Here is a 24,168-nt window from a genome sequence, read left to right as displayed (position 1 = left end):
ATTATCTACTATGCAGTCCACTTTAAGTCTCCCTATTGTCCTAACCATGTCTTTTGTAGACTTTTAAAAATGTAGGCTCTAATAAACATGTATTTGGTTATTATGCTAATGTTATTAAAAACATGGATTATAAACTTGATTATCAGTGATTGCACGATCTTTGTTAGAACCCATTGTTATAATATAGACATGTATATACCTGCTATACTGATAGATATCACCCAGACAATCTTGGAACTCTTGAAACTTGGGAGGGGCCTGGGAAATCTGCTCTCTCTATAGAATCTGTGGTCTCAACAGTTAAGAGCCCTTTGCAGTGTCCCAGGGTTGTGGTTTGCATATGTGTTCAGAATTTCTTCCATTTATGAAGTCTGACACCTCTAAGTCTGGACTTTTTTAACTGTTCTGCTAAATTCTTTTAAGTACGCAGGGCTTAAATGTACCATTGCCTGGAGTATTAGAGGTCATTTGACATAAAACAGAGAAAAACCAGTAGTATCTTATACAAAGCTCAAAATTTCCTCCTCCTGTCCCTCCTTTTAGTGTGGGGTGACTGGCTTCCTTAGCTATGGACACCCTCAGGAAGGCTGGTGGCTGCTGTGGGGCCACTGAGTACCAAAGCCCAGCCAGGGAGGAGGGGAGTCCTGGAGAAGGAGGAGGAGAGGTGTGAGCAGTGAACCAGAGGTGGAAGGGAGAGGGGAGAGAGCAGAGTGATGCCCCTTGGCCAGTGCAGTTCTGCCCTGTGGAGCCAGGATGCTTAGTTGGCTCTAGGGCCTGTTAGCTGAGGGCCTGTCCTATGCCTCCCTCAGGGAAGCAGTCTTGGGAATAAGTCCTTGATTAGAATTGGTCAGTATGGTTGTAAGTCCAGTTGTGAGACTGGCTCATCTCTTCCTTCCCCTGAATCTCTCCTCCACTCATAGGGTTGTATGTAGTGAGGATCCAAGAAGAGAATTGGGGTGAGTGCCTTAAAATTGCAGAGGAAGGGGATGGCCTTGCCCTCAGGACTCTATTGTGGTGTTGGTAAGCTTATCACGCTTGGACCTGTCAGACATTGGTGCAAGACGGGCTTGTTTGGGAGAGCGGGGCAAGTTCCAGATAGTGGAGGACAGGGGTCAGGGAAATGGTGTTCCCAAGGAGGAAGGTTGCAGTGTGGGCCCCCAGGGAGGTCTTCTCAGAGGAGGCCAAGGAGGTTCAAGTGTTACTGGATGCAGGTGTAGAGAAGAGGTGTAATGGGGGTCAGGGAGCTGAAAAGGCTGGGGCTGCCCTGGGCAGTAGCGCTCTCTGCCCTAAAGGGGATTCCTGAAAATAGTCTGACAATGAGAGGGCTGCACCAGCACTGTGTGTTTGGAGGAAAGGGTTCCTTGGGATTCCGAGTTATTCTTCCTACTACATCTCAAAAAAATAAACATAAAGCTTTATTCTTTGCTGACAGTACAGCTTGCACATTCATTTAGAAAATCTAATTAATGAAGAAGGAGAAAGAAAAGTGCAAAAAATCCTAGAGGCAAGCCTATTAACATTGTGCTGGGGGAAAACGGAGCTTTTATTGTATGCCAAGCATTGTGTCAATTGTTATCTCCTTCATCCTCACACAAACCCTGGGAAGTGTGCACTTCTATTATTCCCGTGTTAGCAGTGAGGAGAATGAGGCGCAGAGAGGTTAAGGAATGTGCCTTAGTCACACAGGACGTGCACGAGCTGGGGTCCTGGCAGGCAGGCAGGCAGGCTTCACTCTGGTAACCCCTCCAGGATACTGACCACCCATGTAGTAGATACCTGACAGTTTTCGTGTGTGCACACATGTCCTTATACACACGTAGGCTAGGATTCAGATTCTAAGTGGGTGGCAGAGGCCCTTCCCACTATGCAGTGGCTACCAATAGACCTGGCAGTTTCCACATCTTCCACCCCACAGCACCCTGTGTGAAAGCCTTGGGGCCGTGCCTGGGGTTTAAAAACAGAGGTTTGTCTATTTGCTGTGGTTGCTGAGGGATAGAGGTCACCCATCTGTGGGAAGGACACAGGATGGCTGCATTAGGAGGAGGAGACAGTGGGAGTGGAGGAGGGGACGCCTGCAGCTTAGGTCCAGGGAACAGGTGGGGTCTAAAACTGCCTTCTTCCTCCTCCCTTCTGCTGTCAATAATGCTTACTCCACAAGAATTGGAAAACCTGGCTGTGGAGTCTTTGTTGATTTCTAGGCTGTAGGGTGTGGTTTTATTTTTTATTTGGCTATCTGAGCTTCCTTGGACTTCTCTCCCTCTACCCCAAGGCATGGAACCATCCACAGCTGGTACTTCCCTGTGGCATCCAGGGATTGGCTGTAGGCTTAGCAGGTCACAGCCAGGAATTGCTGCCAAGAGGGACATAGGATTGGCAGGTATTGCTGTCTGGGGGACAGGCATTCCTGGAACCCACCCTCCCTTCGCCCCCCCCCCCCAATGGTCTGGGTCAATTGTTAGAGCAGGAGTGAGCACCAGGGTATCCAGGGCCACTGCAGGAACTGCCATGGCCTCTGCGACCTTGTTTTCCCATCTGTACAGTGGGCCCGATGATGTCTGTTCTCTGCTTACCAGGGAGCTGGTGGATGAGGAAGAGGCAGCATTATTGGGGAGTTCAGTTCCACTTGTGTTGTCTTCAGTGCATGTGCATATTTCTTTTATCCTTCCTTGCTCTGATGCTGCCATTTAGGCAAGGTGAGGTTTGTTTGTCCTCCAGTTGAGAATGGGAGAAACCGAGGTTAAGAGAGAGATGCTCACGTGGTGACATGGCTCGCATGCCAGTGTTAGAGGCAGGGCTGGAGACAGGTCTGGCCCCCAGGCCTGTGCCCTAACCCTGCAGCTCACTGGTCTTGCCATTCTGAGGTTTGTGTTCCTTCCCCCAGTTATCCAGCACCTGCCACGTTCAGTCTAAGAAGAGAGCAGGAATCAGGTGACACAGGAAACCAGCGCTCCAGAGTCAGCTTTGTTTGCCCCTGACTGAGTGGCTTTGGGATACTCCTGTTGGTCATTTGTTTGTTCAACAGTTGTTTATTGAGCACCGGTGGTTGCCTGACCCTATGAGAGATGCTAGAGCTGCAGAAATTAAGGAAGTGACACTCTGGTGTCAGGGAACTCACAGTTTGGTGGTACTGGCGGTGGTAGCTTGTAAACAGTCAGTGCTCTTACAGTGTGCAGGTGTGGAGTCCAAGTGGGGCATGGTGGGGTTGAGGACCACAAAGGTAGGCAGTCTTGACCTGCTAGAACCTCAGTTTCCTCATCTGTCAATGGGTGCATTGGATCACTTTGATTTTTGGGGTCCCTCTGTCTTTTACATCCTGTGACTCTGTATGCAGACAGTTTTGAGGGTTAAAACACAGCTGGTGTCAACCAAGATTTTATGTTGAAAGTGCTTCCAAGTCAGATGGAGAGGGAGCAGTCTACTGTGTTCTATATATTTATCTCTTCACAAACAACTACTCCTTCTCTAATGGGCCAAATACACTTGTTTTGTATGGCCAGGGAGTGTTTTTCATGCAAGTTGGTTTGGCTTATGGCTGTGTGCCGGCGCCAGGAGGTTGCTTATGGGTCATGGGGTAGGGAGGGATTGCGGGCGTGTCAGGTGTGCTGCTGTGGGTCTGAGCCAGGGTTGGGTGTGATCCCATTAGCAGGGTGTCCAGGGAAGTGGCTGCCATCCCTGGTTCCTAAGGCTGTGTCTGGCCTGTGGGTGTGTCTCCCTCCCGAGTTTGGGTCTTGTGGGCACCACAAATGTGGACTGTGAGAGCAGAGGGAGGTAGTCGCTGTGAGTCAGAGTCACTTGAGCTGGGCTGCGGGTAGGGTCAGGGCTGGGACCGGGTCTGAGGGAGGGGCAGGGGGCAGGAAAGGCTGGCGAGGGCCCTGTCCCCAGAGGGCTCTCCCCTTCCTGGCCTCATGCCGGGAGACTTGATCCAGGTGGCTGAGCTGGGAGGACGTCTGAGTCGGGGTTCCTGCATTCTAAAGCTCTGCAGAGAGTGAGTGTCGCGGCAACCAGTGTTTCATTAAGTTGAAGCACTGGAAGTGCTGCAGTGTCCATGGGCCTTTTTCTTGGTGTCCTGTGGAGGGGTGTGTAGTGGGGACGTGAGGGGGAAGTGAGTGTAGGGAGGGACCTGAGGTGAATTGCTGCTCTCTGCTCTGCTCTTCATGGCATAGGAGGGAGGGAGAAAGGTGAGTGGTCGGAGGTGGCAAGAACCTTTATTAACTGCTCACATAGAGCAGACAATTGACCTTCACTTCCTTTTCTCTTGTGTTGAATCCTTACGTAAGGCACTGCTAAGTGCTGTGGGGAATGCAGAAATAAACCAAAGCCTCTTCCTTGAGAAGTCCTCAGCAGAAATGAATATGGAATTAGTAGCCCACTACAAAGTGAAAATATGGGGCTCCTGGCTCATAAGTCATTAAGAAGTTTACGGTGGCAACAGCAGAGTGAGAAGCCAGGTGTGGGGCCTTGTGAGACTGCAGAGTGCGTGTGTCCTGGACGCTGGCCCTGGTCCCATCTCATAGGAGAAGCCAGGGGTGCTGCCTTCTCAACAGTGTCCTGGTAGACATCAGTTAGAACCATAGGGAGGAACAGGCAGGGTGAGAGGAACAGGTCATTTTCTGGTGGAGGGATCTGGGATGCTACTTAGAGAGGTTCCCATATACAGCTTGGCCTGGAGGATGGCTAGGACCTTGGTAGAGGTGTTGGTGATGGTGGAGGTGGGAGCAGGCGGGCATGGACAGAGAATGGGGAGCACTGGCACTTTGGCCTGGTGGGAGGCCTGCGTGGGGGTAGGGAGGAGAGGGAAGGTGCAGACAGGCTGGGGCCAGCCCTTAAAGAGTCTTAAAGACCCTTGAATGCCAGCTTCAAGGTGGGCTTTACTGTGTATCCAGGGACTCCTGGGCACTTGGAGATGGCACTGAGCTGAGCTCTGGGGGGTACTCTCGTGAGGTGGGACTCAGTGACATTCTGATAGCTGGAAGGATTGATGTTGAGATATTTGACATTTGTTATTCACTTAATCTTCTGAGCCATTGTAGTTAAGGAAGTGGTGATGCAGAGAGTTATTTTGTACTTTGCCCCTGGTGGTAGGTGGCTGAGCTGGTACCTTGAGACCTGAGCAGAACTAGGATGTTGATGAAACAGTTGAGCTGTGAGAGGTGTTACTGGGATGGTGGCAATAGAGAGAAGTGAAAAGTATGAGAAGGTGGGGGCATAGATCAGGTGGACATAGGCATCTGAGTGGGTCGCATCTTCGGAGTTCCCAAATCGGAAGACATCCTGAGTCCTGGGGGGCGCCATCCTTCTGCAGCTCAGAGACAGCAGTGGTGGGGCCCCCACTTTGCCTGTCTCGTCAGTAAAACCTGCCAGTTGTTAGCTCTTGTTTTTTTTTTTTTTTACCTTAATCTCTTTCTAAGTTTCCCCTTTTTCTCATCATCATCCTAATTTAGGCCTGTAAAGGCAGGAGTCTGTGCTCCAGACCTTTTATTTTTTTATTTTCCCAACTACTGGTTCTTTCTTCCCTCTCTCATTTGTTGCGATTTTATGCGTCATATGGTGGTTCAGGCCTGGTTAGAACAGCTGGGAGGGATGGAACTGACCAATAGCATGTCTCGGTGGGGGTTCTTGGGTTTTGGATACTCCTGCACTTTGAAGATGTTCCTTATCTTTGGTCCCCCACCCACTGGGGGCCAGTAGTGCCCCTCCCATCTTGTGTCCACTGAACCATGTCCCCACATATCCCTTCCTCAGAGGGCTAACTCCCACACTCTGTACCCCAAGACTGGGCCAGGTCACTCGTGTGACAAGTTCTGGCCTTGTTCACTTGTGCCACCTTTCTTCGCCTGTCTGCAAGTGCCAGCGGGTACACTACTCAGGGTAGAGGGATGAAATCGCCTGCACCTGACCCTGCCTGACCCCTTCCTGGGTCTGGAAGGTGAATCCTACACAGTCGCCCAGCCTGGCAGCTGACCTGTGGCGCTTGGTAACTTGATACTGCTTTACTAATTGTCTACCGAGGTCAGAGCTAACTCTTGTCACTGCCCATCCACCAGGACCACAGTCCCCCGACTGGGCTAACTGGTTGAGCCACTGTTCTGGGCACTCATGGAAAACAAGTGGCCTTTGTGGTGAGCCTGAGGACAGAGTGGCTGTCAGCATGGGCGAGGTGGCTGCACAGATAGGCCTTCCAGGCTAGATGAGGCCCAGGGAGCTGGAAGGCCCACAGCAGACCCCATTTTTTTGTGTTGACGTGGGACATAGTTGCAGGGACTACTCGTCCCCTTCTAGTTGCTATTGAAGGCAGTGTTTTCTACTGTTTTTACAATGCCTGTGTCAAGAAGCATTGTAGATTCTCTGCTTGGCCTAGGCCTGGGAGGTTACCAGCGGGTTGTGGCAATTCTGCATGGCTAGTTTTTTTTAACAAGTCTCCTTGAGATGCAAACTGAGGGTAAGTGAGACTTTAAAGAGATTTGAATGTTTCCCTTTTGGCAATTCTTCCTTAGATATCTTGAGGGAATCTCTACAGCACTCCCCCCAAATACAAACCCCAAATGCACCGCACATTATAAAAGACCACACACCTCAAAGGAACTGGGTAAATATTAGGTGACTTGGTTTAATGAGGTTTAGCCCATGAAACTTAAGAAGGCGTATTTAGTAGTGGGCTGGGATGGTTCTGGGTGTCTTTGCCTCAGAATTTTATTTGCTTGACACACTCTTAATGGTGTAAAGGTGGATTTGAGACTGTTTTAAGAGGCTCCAGTGAATGATCCTAAAATGAAAAAGTGACTGGCCCTTTAAAATAATTCCAGAAAAATGGATTTCATTAACTAAAACTATGTTTAACAGCTTTGTCCGGTGAATATTAGTAGTACTTTTAACCCCCTCATCTAATCCTTTCATAGGGGGCATTGAATCCTCTGTCATCATAGTTTCGTTGTCCCCCACCTTGTAACAGTTTTTTGCAACTCTCAGTTCTTTCCTACTTCCCGAATTTGTTGTGGGTTTATGCTGAATATGGTGGTTCAGGCCTGGTTAGAACTGCTGGGAGAGTTGGCACTGGGGGTGGGGGTGGGGGGCATATTCTTTCATACCATTTCCCTCTCCAGGACCTTGCAGGCCATCTGGAGGGAAGGTGTGCTAACTCAGCTTGAGCACCCATGCAGGAGCTGTCGAAGTGGGGAACCGTGTAGACCCTTTTGAGGTCATTTCTCTGAGACTGACCCTGCGGGGCTGAGCAAAGAGACTCCTGCTGCATTTTGCCTCGTATTTGCTCTGTTCTCTGGTGCTCCCGACAGCCTTCCCCACCCACTCTTTCATCTTTGATGTGTTGCTATGGACAAAAAGCTCAAAATGAAAGAACAAGTTGTAGACTCAGAATGTTTGCCCCCAAGGAAAGTGCGTGTTTGCACAAAATCCTGTCTGACAGTTTCCATTTAAACAAGGAAATTGGGGGCCCAGCAGGCCTAGGAAATATGAAAATCAGTGCTTTGTTGGGCTGCAAGCTTGTGGTAGCTCCGTGTCTGACTCTGTCAGGAGAGATCTGAGTTTTCAGATGAACATCGCTGACTAGCCATGAGTAACTGTCTCCCTGCCGCTGCAGGCATATGTGCTTCATGCTGCTGCAGAGCCTGCTCATCTGTCCCCCAAGGTCTCCTGTTTTTCTGAAATGTGATGAAATGGAATGTGCTTTTAAAAATATATATTTTCTGGAGATAGCGTGGCTGGGATGATTGGCTTAGGTGGCTGCTTGTATTTTTTTAAATCTCGAGAGTCTTCCCAAATATATTCCCTTGATCATTTACTTATTTGCACACAGGCTGAAGATTCAATAGAATTCCTTAACTGTGTTAACTTTTTTCTTGAGAATAATTTTTTTCATGATTATCAAAGTAGTGTTCATTAAAAAAAAAAAAAAAAAAGAAAGAAAGAAAGAAAGGAAAAGATTCCAGAACTATATATGATCGAAACCCTGAGTTCTCTTAAGTATCTGCCAGGGGTCTGAAGCTGGGGAAGAAGGCACAGTGATCACTGGGGTGGGCAGGCCATTCTGGGGATCATACTGTGGCTGCTGAGTGGGTGAGGGATGGACAGAGGGAACAAGACGTGGATTAAAGGCAGCTCAGAAGTAGTTAAAGGTTCAGGGTACATCTGATTTCAAGCCTAGCTGATTAATCTATAGTTCCTTAACCTCTCTGAACTTCAGGGTCATTGTAAATTGGGGCTAGCAGCAGTACCTCTTTCCTGAAGTGCTGAGAGGTTTTTTTTTTTTAAGAATTTATTCATTTTTTAGAGAGAGGGGGGAGGGAGGGAGAAAGAGGAAGAGAAACATTAATATGTGGTTGCTACTCGCACACCCCCAACTGGGGACCTGGCCTGCAACCCAAGCATGTGCCCTAACTGGGACTCGAACCAGCGACTCTTTGGTTCGCAGGCTGGTGCTGAATTCACTGAGCCAACCAGCCAGAACTGAGAGTTTTAAGTAAGATAATATGTTGATTTGATGGTTTTCCAAGGGCCGCGTAGAGTCTGGCACTGCAGCAGCTGTATTAGTGTGATAGGGCTGCTGCAGCAAAGTGCCACAGACAGGGTGTGGGGTGGTGGTGGGGGCTCTCAGGCAGCAGCCATTTCCTGTCTCACAGTCATGGAGGCTAGAAGTCAGAGATCAGGGCGTCAGCAGAGTTGGTTTCTTCTGAGACGTCTCTCCTTCACCTGTAGGTGGTTGTCTTCTCTCTGTGTCCTCATGTGGTCTTTCCTCTTGTGTACATGCTGGTATATCCGAATTTCCTCTTCTTATCAGAATTAGGATCAACCCTACTGACCTCGTATTAACTTAATGACATCTTTTAAGACCCTCTCTCCAAAATAATCACATACTGAGGTACTGGGAGTTAGGACTTCAACATAGGAATTTTGGAGGGGACACAATTCAGCCCTTCACAGAAATTACTTCTGTTATGCATGGTTCTGTGACGGCGAGGGTGCCGAAGCTGCCCTTGGCACTGTCTCTGGCTCGTGGTGTGACTTGGCTCAGTTGTGTCTGCCCTGGTCATCTACAGAACATCGGGGCTGGGCAGTATAAGGGTCCTCTTAATCTCTGAGGAAGCTGAAGTGTAACTGGAAAATGTGGAGCCAACACTTACTCTTCAAACTAAGCTGGGCCTGGGGATGGCAAGCACAATGAGGCAGGCTTGGGGTTTCCCATCCACTGGGAGGAGGCTGGGCATGTTTGCTGTTAGGACTCCTGAAGATGGCAAGAGGACCAGGAATTAGAAGGAGACTGGGACCTTTGGGGGCTGGTGCGGTTTCATTTGCTCTACTCTGTGGTCCTGGATGGGGATTTTGATTTTTCTCCTTGCACAAAATAGTAAAGTATTTTCTCTTGTTACTTAAGATCAACTTTCTCTCCAGAGGGCTGCCTCTGTGTGAAAGATACTCATTCCCCCTTGTACATTTGAAATACTTCTCTTATCTCCTCCCCTATTTCTTGGAGTCGACTTAGGGCAATTCGAAGATATTATTTGAGCAGATTTTGCTTAGGGTCCGGGAGCTCTTTTCTCTGCCTTAGAGGAAGGAATGACCACAGGCTTGTTTTCTGAGTTGGTGTATGATTGTTCATACACTCAGCTGAAGATAAGTGTGAGCATTGGGTTTGCTGAAATACTAGGTGTGAAAGTGGACCATGATGGAAGGCTTTGTTACTTGTTTTAGCAAGAAGGATGCTCAAGGCTTTCACCTTAATTTTTTTGGCGGGAAGGTACGGGCTGCAAAAGCAATACTCACTGCCTTAGTGCATTGGTGCAGTGGGTCCATAGCCCAGGGTCTCATTTAGAAACTCCTCGCCCTGCTCTGGGTGTGACAAGAACATTTGATACCTAAGTGGATTTCTGCAGGTGAGAACATGCAGCGCTTCTTTTTGTAAAACACTGCAGAATGGAGTCTTTCCATCCACTTCTGAAGGTCACCTTTCCAAAAGCCACACAAAGCGCTGCATAAATAAGGGGTGAACTCCTAGATGGTGTCACCTTATCCTAGAGCAAGGTGTGTAAAGCATCCTATAAGCTCATCTTTTATGGGAAAACCATCTGCTTTGGGCTGGGCTTCTCACAGACCTTTTGAAGGGCCAAATTCTTTACACTGTTTCTCAGGGCCTCGAAAGAATAGATGGGAGGAGATCATGGTCCTTTTATTTTCCCCCAGGGCCCTTTCAGTCCTGTGCCAAGTAAAGAATGTTGAGAAGTAGATTGGATTTTGGAGTTAATTCCAGTCACTAATCGTTATGGTAAACTTGCTAAGAACTCACCACCGTTAAGTAGTGTTTCTGTTGGAGGACTGCCCTTAGAAACCCCAGGCAGGAGTGATGCATCCCCTGGTCCTGTCCTCAGCAGTCGTCACTGGTCCATCCGTCCTGGGCTCCTTGCCTAATGAGCCAAGTGTGGCGCACGTTCTTTAGCACTGCGCTTAGTGTGAGGCATGGCAGTCTCTGATGATGAATCTCTCACCTTTTCTGGTCCAATCCAAGCCCTTCAATTATGATGGGGAAACCAAGCTCATCAGTTGCCTTACGCTGACCAAATCAAATGTTTGCGTTCTGTGTCCTACTCCAGCATCTGGTGCGGCAGACCAGCCCCTCCAACCACTGTCTGTCCTATTGCCTTCTAGCAGATGTCATTCTCTTGTTCCTCCTGTCCCCCTGCGTGGTCTTTCTCTATTATTTGTCTCTTCCAGAAATTCTTATTCCTGCATCTATCCTCACAGGTCATATGTCCCAGGATTTTGTCCTGTATATGCCTAGAACAATACTTCCTGCATGGGTGGTGTTTAGGAAGTCCTGGCTTTGATCCTCCCCCTTCCCTCTCTTTTTTCTTACCCAAGGGCTTCACATTACCATTTAGTGATCCTGGGCTTGCCACTCACATCCTTCGGGCTCCTTGGGGCGACTCCCTAATGGACTGCAGAGCCTGAAACTTTCTCCCTAGCTCTGGACCATCAGCAGTCCGTCTGCACAGGGATTTTCTTTAGCACATTCAACCTGGGTCTTTTATTTTTTTTTCCTTTTGTGTCTGGTTTATTTCACCTAACCTGAGTCTTAATCTCATTATCCCTCTCAACTGGTCTTAAGTTTTCTTCCTCTGTTTGCTCTAGTACCTTCCCAGATACCCCAGCTGAAACCCCCAGCATCTCCTCCTCTCCTCCCTACCCGATCCATCCTCCTCACCTCTGCATCTTCTCTTGAGGGACAACCCCTCTCAGCCTGCATTCCTTGACCAATGATTCAGCGAGCTCTTGCAGGGGTATACTAATTGTTTTCTTTACTTCCAGACCTTCTCTCTTTCCATCTTATCTATTCATAGTTGCTCTGACAGTTTCCTGAAGTTCATCCCTGCTCTCTTATTCTTGTGCTCAAACTCTTGGGCATTCCTGAGTCCCAGGGCTGAGGAGCTGGGGCTTTCACTTGTGTGGAGCAGTCATTATAGGATTGTGTGAAGCTAGATGGGTTTGGGCTGCCCTGAGGCTCAGAAATTATGGATAATAACTATAATGGAGAGGGAGGGAGTTAAAGTTCCCCCCCAACTGTTGGATTTTTGGGTGCCAATCTATTTTTGGTGGTAATATACACAACATTAAATTTACCATCTTTGCCATTTTTAAATATATAGTTCAGTGATATTAAATATATTCATAATGTGCTACCATCGCCACTGTCCATCTCCAGAACTCTTTTCATCTTGTAAAACAGAAACTATACCCGTTAAACAATGACTCCCCATTTCTCTCTCTCCACCCAGCCTCTGGCAACCATTCATTCTGTTCTCTGTCTCTATGATTTTGACTACATTATGTACTTTATATAAATGGAATTAAACAGTATTTGTCTTTAGTTACTGGTTCATTTTACTTAGTGTAAGCGCAGAATGTATCCATGTTGTAGACTATGTCCAAATTTCCTACGTTATTAAGGCTGACTAGTATTCTTTTGTATGTATATGTTGCTTATCCATTCATCTGTCAGTGAGTACTTGTGTTGCTTACACATTGTGGGTATTGTGAATAATGCTTCTATGAACATGGGTATAGGAATGTCTGTTTAAGACACTGCTTTTGTTTTTTGGGGGTAAATGCCCAGTAGTAGATTTATTGGATCATATGGTAATACTATTTTAAATTTTCTTTAAAGTATATTTTATTGATTATGTTGTTACAGTAATTCCAATTTTTTCCCCTTTGCTCCCCTCTGCCCAGTACCCCCCTTCCCTCCAGCAATCCCACCCCCCTTAGTTCATGTCCATGGGTCGTGCATATAATTTCTTTGGCTTCACCCTTTCCTATATTATTCTTAACATCCCCCTGTCTATTTTGTACCAACCAACTATGCTTCTTAGTCCCTGCACCATTTCCCCATTTCTCCCCGTTCCCCCTCCCAGCTGATAGCCCTCCAAATGATCCCCATGCCTATGATTCTGTTCCTATTCTGGTTTGCTTAGTTGGATTTTGTTTTTATTTTTAGGTTCAGTTGATAGTTGTGAGTTTGTTGTCATTTTAGTGCTCATAGTTTTGATCTCCTTTTTCTTAAGTCCCTTTGAAATTTCATATAATAATAGCTTGGTGATGATGAACTCCTTTAGCTTTACCTTGTCTGGGAAGCACTTTATCTGTCCTTCCATTCTAAATGATAGCTTTGCTGGATAGGGTAATCCTGGTTGCAGGTTGCCTTTTATCACATTGAATACTGCTTTCCAGTCCCTTCCTGCCTGCAAAGTGTCCTCTGAGAAATCGGCTGATAGTCTTATAGGCACCCCACTGTAGGCAACTCTCCACTTCTCTCTTGCTGCCCCAAGGACTCTCTCTTTATCTTTCACCTTTGGCATCTCAGTCATGATGCATCCTGGTGTGGTCCCCTCTGGGTCCAGCTTGCCCAGGACCCTCCGTGCTTCCCAGACCTGCATGTCCATCTCCTTCATAACATTTGGGAAGATTTCCTCATTTTTTTCAATTCTTGCTTCCTCATTCTGCACTGATTGACTCTTCTTTTTTTTTTCTTATGGTCCAGATCATTGATTTGAACCACGGTTTCCTTCCCTTCACCATTGGTTTTGTGTGGATTTTCCTTTATTTCACTTAGCATATAGCCTTCACTTCTTCTCTTATGTGTGTGTCATACTCAAGCATATCTGTCAAACCTGTGAGCATCTTTATCACCAGTTTTGAATTCTGCATCTGTTAGGTTGTCTATCTCCTCATCTGTTAGGTTGGCTATCTCCTTGTTGCTTAGTTCTCCCATTGGAACCTTGATCCATTCCCCCTTTTGGGCCATACTTCTCTGTCTCCTCATTCTGACAGGCTCCTGTGTTTGTTTGTCTCCACATCCCAGGTAGAGCTGTTGCTCCTGTTACGTTGTAAGGGGCAGAGCCTTAGGGATTTGTCAGTATAGAGCGACCTGTTTCACCACGTTATAGCACTGGATGTGGGGGACGGGTCCAAGAGGGAACAAAGCTGCCTGCCCAGCACTCACCTCTTTTCCAGGCACCTCTCCCACTTCCATATAGGACTGGTGCCCCTCTAACTGTTGCCCTGGTTGTCATTCCCAGAGTGGGTGGGTCTGTGGATGTTCTAGGACCGTGAGGGCCCTTTAAACAAGCGGACTCCACGGAGAGACCAGCAGTTTCTGCTTCTGTCCCAGCCCCCACTGATCTGCACAGTCAGAAGCAATAAGGCTTGATTTTCACCGGTGCTGGGACCATGAGCTGCTAGGTCCAGTGAGTAGTTGGGAATGCTCCCCAGGTGTCCCTCCTGACTTTAGAACATGTGATAGCTTTCTGCTGGCCTGCTGCTGCTGCCACCACACCACGTCCTCTCCGCCCCAGCTACGCCCCTCCTACCTGTCTGGATGAGTATTTCTTCTTTATATCTTTGTTTGCTGGACTTCCATGCAGTTTGATTTTCTGGAACTTCTGGTTGTTTCTAGTTATGAGGTAGTTGTATTCCTTCTTAGTTGTGGAGGGAGACGCCTCCATCTTGGCCGAAAGTCCTTTAATTTTTTAAAAAACTACCATATTAGCATTCAAAGTGGCTACTCCGTTTTAATTCTCTCCTACAGTGCACAAGAGTTTGAATTTCTTCACATTTTCACAATTTGTTGTTTTCTGTGTTTTATTTTTATTTTTATAGTAGACATCTTAAGAATTGTGAGGTAGTGTCTCATTGTGGTTTTGATTTGCATTTCTCTAATGACTAGTGATGTTGAACATCTTTTCATGTGTTTATTGGCTGTTTTAATGAAGCCTGAAAATTCTATCTTTTTTCTTTTCTTGCCTGTGCCTTTGAAATCATTGCCAAATGAAATGTCATGAAGCTTTTGCCCTGTATTTTCTTCTAAGAGTTTTATAGTTTTAGCTCTTATCATTGACACTTTGATTCACTTTGAGTTCTTTTTTGGATATGGTGTCAGAGAAGGGTACACATTCCTTCTTTTGCATGTAGATACCCAGTTTTCCCATTATCATTTATTGAAAATACTGTTTATTCCTCATTAAATGGTCTTGGCACCTTACAAAAATTATTTGACCATCTATGCAAAGGTTTATTTCTAGTCTTTTGATTCTGCTTCATTGGTTTTTATATCTGTCTTTATGTTATACTGTTTTGATTACTGTAGCTTTGTAGTAAGTTTTGAAATCAGGAAGTGAGAGTAATCAGTTTTAATTCTTCTTTTCCAAGATTGTTTTGGCTACTTGTGATTCCTTGGGATTCCCTATTAAAATTAGGATGAGTTTTTCTATTACTGCAAAAACTGTCATTGGAATCTTGATAGGGATTGCATTGAGTCTGTAGATCACTTTGTGTAATATGGGAGTCTTAACAAAGCCCTTGCTTTTTTATTCATTTCCTTGTGTTTGTTGTTTCTGTTTGTGTTTTGAATAAGAGTTTAAAAAATGTGGAATTTCAGAAGTCAAGAGAGTTGTAAGTCCATCTTACCTTCACCATTAAGCATCCTGGGCATATCAGCCCACCTCTCTAGGCCCTACCACATGCCTTTGTACATGCCTTTGTGTTCATTCCTTTGCTTGGCCAGTTGGCTCTCCTTCTACCTACTGCCTGCTTCTCCTTTGTCATCTTTGCTGATTTCTCTTTTCTTCCTCAGCCCCAGATGCTCTGGGTTTATTCTGTGGACTCTTCACTGCCCTCCCTGTCCACATCCCTCTTTGGGTGATCCCATCAAGTCTCATTGCTTTAAAAACTGAGCATATGCTGACAGTTCCCAAATGATGGATGTAGCCCCAACTTCAGACCATATATCCAACTGCTTATATGACATCTCTGCTTGGGTGTCTGTAGTTATCTCAGATATATGTATAACTAGGCCAAACAAGAACTTGTGATTTCCCACCTTCCTCCCCCAACTGTTCCTCCTGCAGGCTTTCCCATCTCTGCTAACGACCAACCTAGTCTTTCCATTTCCAGGCCAAGAACCTTGAAGTCATTTTATTTTTTTTAGGTTTTGTTATTTTTTTTTCTGTTATTTTTTATTTTTAACAACGTTACTTTATTTTATTTATCTGTTTTTAGAGAGAGGGGAAAGGAGAAAGAGAGGGAGAGAAACATCAATGCGCGGTTGCCTCTTACGTCCCCCCAACTGGGAACCTGGCATGCAACCTAGTCCGGTGCCCTGACTGGGAATTGAACCAGTGACACTTGGTTCGCAGGCCAATGTTGAAGTCATTCTTAACATCTCTTTCTTTCCTAGTCCACATTTAGTCTGTCAGCAGACACTTTCAGCTTTACCTTTAAAATATCCCCAAAATTCAGCCACTTTTCATGAGCTCCACCCTTACCGCCCTCTCCTCCCTAGCCAACAGCATAGCTCCCCTGGATTATTGCATTTGCTGTCTGACTGGTTCCCCTGCTTCCACCCTTCTCTGCCTGTGGATAGTATTTAATACAGCAGCCAGTAATCCTGTTAAAATGTAAGTCAGACCATGTCTCTCCTCTACTCAAAACCTTCTAGAGGTTTTCCATCTCACTCAGTGAAACTCAATGCCGTCTTTTCGGCCCTCACGGTCCCTTTGTGTCCTTCCTGCTGCCCCCACACGGGTTTCACTCACATACCTCAGTTACCTGGGAAATCGACACTCATTCATTAACCCCATTCACGTTAAAAGTTGGACTGCTGGTCCTTAGGTCCATAAAAAATGGGAAATAAGCGTCATTACTGTGAGATTTTAGCAAGTTCATTATTCTTGTTGCAAAATTTTGCAGAGGGTACTACATCTCAGTTAGGAAGAACTAATATTAACTTACAAATCTGATACTTTGGGGGGTGGACTGTGCATACTAGGGGGTGAATCTTCGCCCAACCCAAAGATAACAAACAGCAGGCTTCCTCTGTCAACAGCTTCCCTGTGCCTGTCAGGGAGAAGATGATTTCCCCTCTTGAGCTGAGTGTGTAGGGTGTACGGAGCAGGACTTCCTTGATGGGTGCCCCAGCCTCTGTGGCTGCTCCATTCCAGGGCCACAGTCACCCATACCTCTCTGAAATGTTGGGGCTTGTCAGCCTTTAACTTTGGATCTCAGTGTCCAAAGCCTTGGCCGCGTTTTTAAAGGGAAGGAGGCTGAAGCCGTATGGTGGAGTATGGCTGCCCGGAACCCTGGTTCTGCAAAAGGACTTCTTTGCAGCCAAAAGAATCCATCCTCCCTGCACCTCCAGAGGTCCTCTTGAGTGAGGGTGCCTATGCTCTAGGGCCAGTCTCTGCACCCAGTATGGACGTGGGTGTTGGGTTGGGCAGGATGCAACAATGCATGTCAGTGCCATGAAGCCGTGGCTCCTCCCCACCCCCCCATATAGTCCCTGTGCGCAGCTTAGCTCACAATGCTTATCGAGTGTCCTCTCGGTGTGGGGAGGAGGTCATGGAGGGGACAAAGCTCACTCTGTTAGGGAATCCAGGCTGGGAGGCCCTGGGTGGACCGTTCGTGTTCTGAGACTTCTCACTTGCGCAGGGTGACAGATTTTGCCTGTGCCTCCTCCAGGCTGATCTGTCTTAGGTGATTATCCAAGTCCACTGTCCTCCAGGGCCAGCTGCAGACCCCTTCCTTCCTGAGGTTTCCCCTGACTGCTCTTCCACCTTTAGAGCCGGGCAGCACCATTATGTAGAGGGATCAGGAGTGTAGGCTTTGGGCTAGACAGCCTGGGTTTTTATCCTGTTCGCCCCCTCAGTAGCTCTACCATGACCTTAAGCAAGTTGCTTAATTTTCCTAACCCTTAGTTTCTTCCTCTCTGAAGTGGGGCTAATAATAGCTTCAGGGTGGATGTGGGGATTAACTGAGACAATGCTTACACACCATGGCACTTAATGGGGCTCCCTGCCTATTAGGCGCTATTATTGTTGTTTCTGAGGTTCATACGGTCCAGCAGTTTGTCATGGTGCACGGGATGACCTCGTCACACTAGTAGTACAACTTTCAATTTAGATAATCAAGGGATTGAGGACAGGTTGGAAGGTCTGGTTTGACTGTAACAGCAGCAGCTTATGTAGAGTGCTGGCTGTGCAGGTGCTGTTTCAAGCCCTTTCCTATTAACTCAGCTGATCCTCTATGAGGTAAGTACTCTTATTATTCCATTTTACAGATAAGCATATGGAGGCTCCTAGAGGCTAAGTGACTTACCTGAGGGCACAGAGCTGCTAAGTAGCAGAGTTGGGAGTTGAACCCAGGTCAGCTGGCGCCCCACTGGTATTATAGTCATTACTGCCTTGATTTACAGATGAGGGCCCCAGGCTCAGAGAGGGGAAGGGACTTCTGCAGAGTATCCCAGTGGGCAAGCACCTTCCTCAGCCCCATCTTCTCTTCTTTCTCCCAGAGCTGGCCCAGAGCCTTGCAGGGCTCGTACTCATTAGGAACCTGGTGGACACACGAGCTCTCCATCATTTGTGTGCTGGCTGTGATTCCTCAAGTGTGAACTAGGATACCAGGGAGAGGCAGGTGGCCTGGTGGTGACTCCCACCCTGGGACCAGACAGCACCTTCCCACTCTTTCACAGAGCTCTGAGGGGGTGGTAGCTTGCCTTCTCCCTCACTTCTTAGGTGCTTTGGGGAGGGGTGGTGCACATCCTCCCAATGACCAGAGCTGTCTCAAGTCAGCTTGGCAGGCCAGCCTTGTTCACTGTCGGGAAGCTCAGGGAGGACTGTGTGCTGCTGGCTCAAGGCTTGGAACACGTCTCTCAGCTCCGTGTTGCAGGTTTCACAGGGAAAAAGTGTGAGTCACGGGGACCTTGTCAAGCTCCAGGTGAATGGAGGGCTGTGTTTGAGACAAATTTCTGTCTCTTGGGCCCCACAGGCTGGTTATAGCTCGGGTGATTTTACTGGAAGTCCTTTTCAAGTGGTCTCCATGACCCAATGGGGCCGAGTCACATAGTAAACACAGTTAGCAGGGGCCTGCAGTGCTCTTGGGAAGGACACAGACAATGTATGGCCCATCCAGTCCCAGAGTTTGCTGGCTCTCTTTCAGGCTTCTGCCTTGGCTTGTTTGCATTCTACCTGCTGACTATGGTCAGCCTTGGTATTCTGCATCTATTCTGTCTGTGAACTAGTGCCCTGTTAGAAATGCAGAGTTTTAGGTCCCTCCCTAATCTGCCCAGTTAGAACCTGTGCTTTGACCAGGCCCTGAGATAATTCCTCTCTTGTCCACATGCTGTGAAAACCTGGGCTCATGCTCTTCTGTCCTTTGCTGGAAATGTTTCCAGATCATCTAGCTTTTTCTGGATGCTCTCGGGCCTCTGCACAAGCTTGCATGACGTTGTGGGGAGCATCCTGAGTGGCAGTTCTTGCTGTCCTGTGGGCGTGGGGGTGTGGATGGCAAGGGAGTGGGGGCAGTTCAGTGGGGCAGCTCGTTATCTGAGCTGCTCCTTAAGGTGGAGTATGTGCCTCCGGTTTCAGGGCAGGTGGGATGGAGGTGCCTTCAGGGAGGCCCTGGGGACGTTGTTTTCGATAGGGCGGAGGGTGAGGGGCTGTGAGGGGCAGAGACACAGGTGCCTGTGCAACAGGTCTCCTGTCGGCCTCCAGGTTCGATTGTGAAACCCCAGAGGTAGATGACACATGACACCCGCCCCTCAGAAGCACTGGCTTTGAAAGGACACCTCGTGACTTTGGAGGAAAGTGACTCCTTTGCCTTTTCCCGAAAGTCCTGACCACACAGGCTTTTTAAGACCACAATAGCCGCAAAGACAAAGCATGACCAAGAAAACGTCATCTTCGGGCCTTTTTTTCCCCTCTGAATGACGTCTAAGGCCCTGGGAACATTGTAAAAGCTGGGCCCTGTCCAATGTTAATCACTCCCTGCCGGCCCCCACCTCTAGCTCCCAGAAGCCTCGCCAGCAGACTTGGGGGGTGGTGATGCCCAGAGATGTCAGACTGCCCCTGGGTCAGGCCTCCAGAGCTCTGGCAGGACTTTGGGGACAGGGAAGAGGAACAGAATGTGTTGGTTGGCCAGTTGACTCCCCCAGAGAAGGCGGGAGATGGGCGGAGAGAGAGAAGGGTGTCTGCCAAGTTTAATTAACAGTGGAAACTCACCATGGGGGAGGAGAGAGACAATTTGAAGAGGAGGGGTGCTTTACTGGAAGATGGGGCACTTCTGATGCCAGTGATGAGAAAGAAACAAGGTGTTCCTGAAGGGAGTGTCCGCCAGAATCACGGGCCATGGTGTCCGTGGTGTTGCAGTGGGATTGGATTGAACTCAGAGATCTTGGAGGTGTGAGTGGGAGAGTCTATTTATGCCTGCTTTCTGAGCTGGCGTCTTTGGAAAACAGTCCACCAACATACCAGCTGGCTAGCCTTCCTTGCCCTCATAAACAAAAGAAATAATTAAGAATGTGGCGACTGAGTTTTAAAAACAGGCATTGTGTCGCATTCCTGTTGTTTGAAGGTATCAGTGGATTGCCTGAATTGCATCTAACTATTTCATGGATCTTTACACAACACTTAACATTTATGATCTGGGAAGAGGGATGATTTGAGAAGTTTGTGATGCTCATTGTTTGAGACAAAATTGCAGAGATGTTGAATGGACAGTAAAATGAATAGTGTGGGTTGAACTTGAAATACAGTTGGTGTTTCAGTAAATATTGTTATTCTTTAGTAGGGTCAAGGAATTTCAGGGCTAAATGGGGTTTTCTGGTTCTGTCTCCCTTCTGGTGCTGTGCAAATCCCCCTCTGATATCCCTGCCAGGTGTGCTTGGGGCAGCATGAACTGTTGGGCCACCTGACCTGCAGCTTTCTCCTGCATTAACCTGCCTTTTCCAGTTCTGTTGCCAGAGGCCATATCAAACTAATTGAATCCCTTCTGACAGTCTTGTTTAAAGACAAAACACCTGCCCACTCCCCAAATCATCCTTTTCGGTCCACATGAAATACCTACAGGTTCTTTAGAGATTCTCAGAAAATGTAATAATGAGGTCACTGGTCATTCCTGGCCACTGTGCTAGTTTCTGCCATTACCAAAGTCTCTTTTTTTCTTCATCTCCTTTCATCTTTTATGTGGGCACACCTGCTAGCTCACCTGCACAGTTACACCACGGTTGTCCATCTCTGCCTTCCGTGTGTGGTCTTTATCTCTTCCCTTCAAAATCTTTGCCTTTCCCTGGGGCCTCTCCTGTCCCCTCCCTCCCCTCCCATGCGTGTCCCACCTCCTCTCCCTCTTCTCTGTCTAATCCTATCTCTCTTTCTCTTCTGAGGATGTGCACATATAGGGTGGCTAGTCAAGGATTGAGGTGGGAAAGAACCCCTTAAATTTGGCTTCCATATTTCTGGTCCTGGAGCCCAAGATCTCATTAGTTCTTGGCCATTTCCTTGTGTTAAGTCCTAAGGCTTTTTCAAAGGCTTTATTGCTGAAATCCTATCTCAGGTTCACCCACTATGCCTAGTATACATACCTCTTCATTGTGTAGTTCTTTTAGTTCCCAGAATGAAACATTCCTCCATTATCTTGCTTTAATCGATCTTTGCATGTTGTGCTTTTTAAACTCCCAATTTAGTCTCTGAGTCTGTTTGCCCTCTTAATTTTGTGTCACCCGTAGTCCTGGTAAGCAAAGCACACTTTCTGTTTCCATCATTAGCGGAGAATATAATCACTGGAATGGGATAGTAGAAAGGACCTCTTAAGCCAGCTGTCTGGTTGAACCTTCATTTTACAGACCAGGAAACAGAGTTTCAGAAAACTGAAGTGATTTGCTTAGCATCACCCGACTATTCATATATGGACAAGAGCTATGTTCAAAAACTGGGTTTCCTGACCCAGAGACCTTTTCTGATGCCAGGCGGGTACCATCCTGTCTTTGAAAATATTTTAATTCAAACCAAACCATGGTGGTGCTGTGTCTATCACGAGTTGACAACATGGTGTCGACAAACAACAACAAAAATGTGCTACTCCCTGACTTTGATGACAGTGTAATTGCTCATAATTTGTTTACTAACTTATAATAAGGTGGTAGACTCTGACTAAATTATTAAGGACTGAGTTTGAATACAGTTAGAACCTAGAACAGAATAATCAGGGAAAAAAATAGAAAACCAAATAGTGCTTAGATGTTTAATTTATGTCGTTAACCTCCGCATGTAAGCCAAATCATATTGATACAGTTCTGTAGGGAATTCCCCAGACTCCATTTTAACCTGAAACCTGTTACTCTCTTGCATATTGCTCTCCCCAGATATCTCCATAGGAAGCCAGCTGACTGATTCTAGGTTCCACCCTGCCCGTACATATAGATAAATCTCCAGAGCTGGAGGGTGGTGGAAGGTGAGGCAGAAAGTCAGGCAGAAACATCCAAGACTAGTTCCTGCTGACCGCACCGCCCTGTCTGGCCCCTTTGAGTCAATTTCTGGTCCCTTGTGCGGTGTGGGTTTATAGACTGGTGATGACCGAGGATCACTTGGTCTTCAGTCAGTGGTTTGGGGTATAGACAAGAGACCCCTTTGGGGTTAGTAATAAATGATCTCCCTTTCTGTCCCCAGGCTCCACCTACAGCGTCTTATCCATCATGCCCTCAGACTCAGAAAGCAGCAGCTCCCTCAGCAGTGTGGGTGAGTACCGGAGCAACCCCCTTCCTGGAGATCGCTGGGCGGGCCAAGGTCTGAGGGCGAGCCAGGGAAGCCCTGCATTCATGGAATGGGAAGTTGGCCCTCACCTTTCACATTACTCATGGGGTCATATTACTCAGTATGACTCCATTCATATTTTCTTTCATCAGCAATACATCATCTTAATGGAGGAGGGCAGAAATTTGGCTCTGGTGGTAGAAGGGAGGTGGGTGCTGAGGGAAGCATAGGAACTCTCAGTGAGCCCCACCCTCAACCCCCTGGCCATGCCGAGGCCACCCATCCACGAGACTGGCCCCCTTTGGGACTGTGCTTTGTAAGCAGGAACAGCCCACTAAGATTGTTGCCTTGGGAACAGGAGTAGCCAGTCCATGCTGACACAGAAGTGTTTCCAGAAGCCCATGGCGAGATCGGCCCTGCTTTCACTTCACTGAAGATGTCCCAGCAGGACGACTGTCATAGTCTCCCAGCTTTCCCATACCTCGGTGACCCACTCCTTATGTTACATGCCCTTTATTTAACACCCATAGTGCAGTTTCGGATGTCCTGATCGGATTTTTAGTCGTGAGTCCTGGAGTTTTTGAGTTGAAAGGGCTCACAGAGATCACCTGGTTCATTTATTTGGCTTTCCTTCATATAGACAGATGGGGAAATTGCCACTCAAGGAGAGGAGTCTCATGCCAGAGATTCCAGAACTCGCTGGGGCAGACCTCTCATGTGTTAACTGACTAACACCACAGACAGCCTCCAGTCTGCCAGAAGTGAGCTTGGGATGTAGGCAGGTGTGGTCTGTGTGCTTGTAGATCTTCGGGTCTGTGGGGGAGACAGTTAAATGAGTAAATACAAAAAGTTAGGTCAGAGTGATCAGAGGGGAAGACAGATATGGCAGGGGTACTGTATTCATTTGTTAGGGATGCCATAGTAAGGACCACAAACCGAGGGGCTTATATACCAGAAAGGTATTTTCTCATAGTTATGGAGGCTAGAAGTCTGAGACCAGGGCTGTGCCCCCTCTGAAGGCTCTAGGTGAGGGCCTGTTTCAGGCCTCTCTCCTGGCTTCTGGTGCATGCTGGCAGTCTTTGATGTACTCTGGCTTGTAGATACATCACCTAGTTTGTCCAAGCCTTCATCTTCACATAATGTTCTCTCTGTGTATGTGTCTCCAAATTTCTCCTGATAAAGGATACCAGTCATATGGGTTTAGGCCCCCCACCCCCTTACTCCTCCGATATGACCTCACCTTAACTTCATCATCTGTGAAGGCTGTATTTCCAACTAAGGTCACATTTGCGTTTCCTAGGGATAAGGACTTGAGCATCCTTTTTGGAAAACACAGTGCAGCCACTCACAATCTCCCTCATCCTGTGTAGTGTTCAGGGAGGACTCTTCTGGGACCGTGATTCAGAGCTGCTGAGTATCATTTTGTCCTTCCTGCTTTGGACACGTTGACTGAATGATGGGATTGTCAGAATTTTGAACTTAGGACTGGCTCTCAGGGAGCATGTGGGTTGGTGCAGTCAGGATAAGGAGAGCAGTAAGGTGGGGCTTTTGTAAAACTGTGAACTGATTGAGCTCTGAGTATGTACTTCTTGCCTCTCTCATGCTTCACCCTTTTCTGGCTTCCTGTTCCCTTGGGAACAAGGTACAATGATCTAACTCATTCACATAACATCGACACTTGAAGTTAACCCAGTACCTTTTCTAGGAGCATTTGCCTTTTAAAAGGGGGCTCCAGAGAGAGAGAGGTCTTGCTTAACCACAGCAAGTATTTATTTTTTAAATATTTTTTATTGATTATGCTGTTACAGTTGTCCCAATTTCTTTTCCCTCTGCTCCCCTCCACCCAGTGACCCTTCCTCCAGTTGTCCCCCACTTAGTCCATGCCCATTGGTTGTGCATATAGTTCTTCTCAACATCTTCCCGTCTACACCACTCCCTCCTACTATGCTTCTTAATTCCTGTACCATCTCCCTCCCTTTCCCCCATCCCCCTCCCCACTGACCTCCCCCCTATATGCTCCCCATACCTATAATTCTTTTTCCACTCTTGTGGCCTACTTAGTTTGCCTTTGTTTCGGTTCCCTAGCTTC

At 47.4% G+C, this 24,168-nt stretch overlaps 1 protein-coding gene across 2 annotated transcripts in view; it reads left to right on the top strand.

Moving 5' to 3' along the window:
• Positions 1 to 24,168, top strand: part of DLG5 (discs large MAGUK scaffold protein 5) — a 112,375-nt gene that overhangs the window by 24,617 nt on the left and 63,590 nt on the right. For both annotated transcript variants that reach the window (XM_090278276.1, XM_090278275.1), the window contains exon 2: positions 21,996 to 22,064. In XM_090278276.1, coding sequence (XP_090134402.1) covers positions 21,996 to 22,064 — 69 coding nt within the window. The remainder of the gene's footprint in view (positions 1 to 21,995; positions 22,065 to 24,168) is intronic.

The sequence above is a fragment of the Furipterus horrens genome, unplaced genomic scaffold (assembly GCF_987537825.1).
Source record: "Furipterus horrens unplaced genomic scaffold, mFurHor1.1.pri manual_scaffold_5, whole genome shotgun sequence".
Taxonomy (NCBI): Eukaryota; Metazoa; Chordata; class Mammalia; order Chiroptera; family Furipteridae; genus Furipterus; species Furipterus horrens.
The sequence above is the reverse complement of the archived record's forward strand: the minus strand, read 5'-3'. Positions and strand labels throughout refer to the sequence as shown.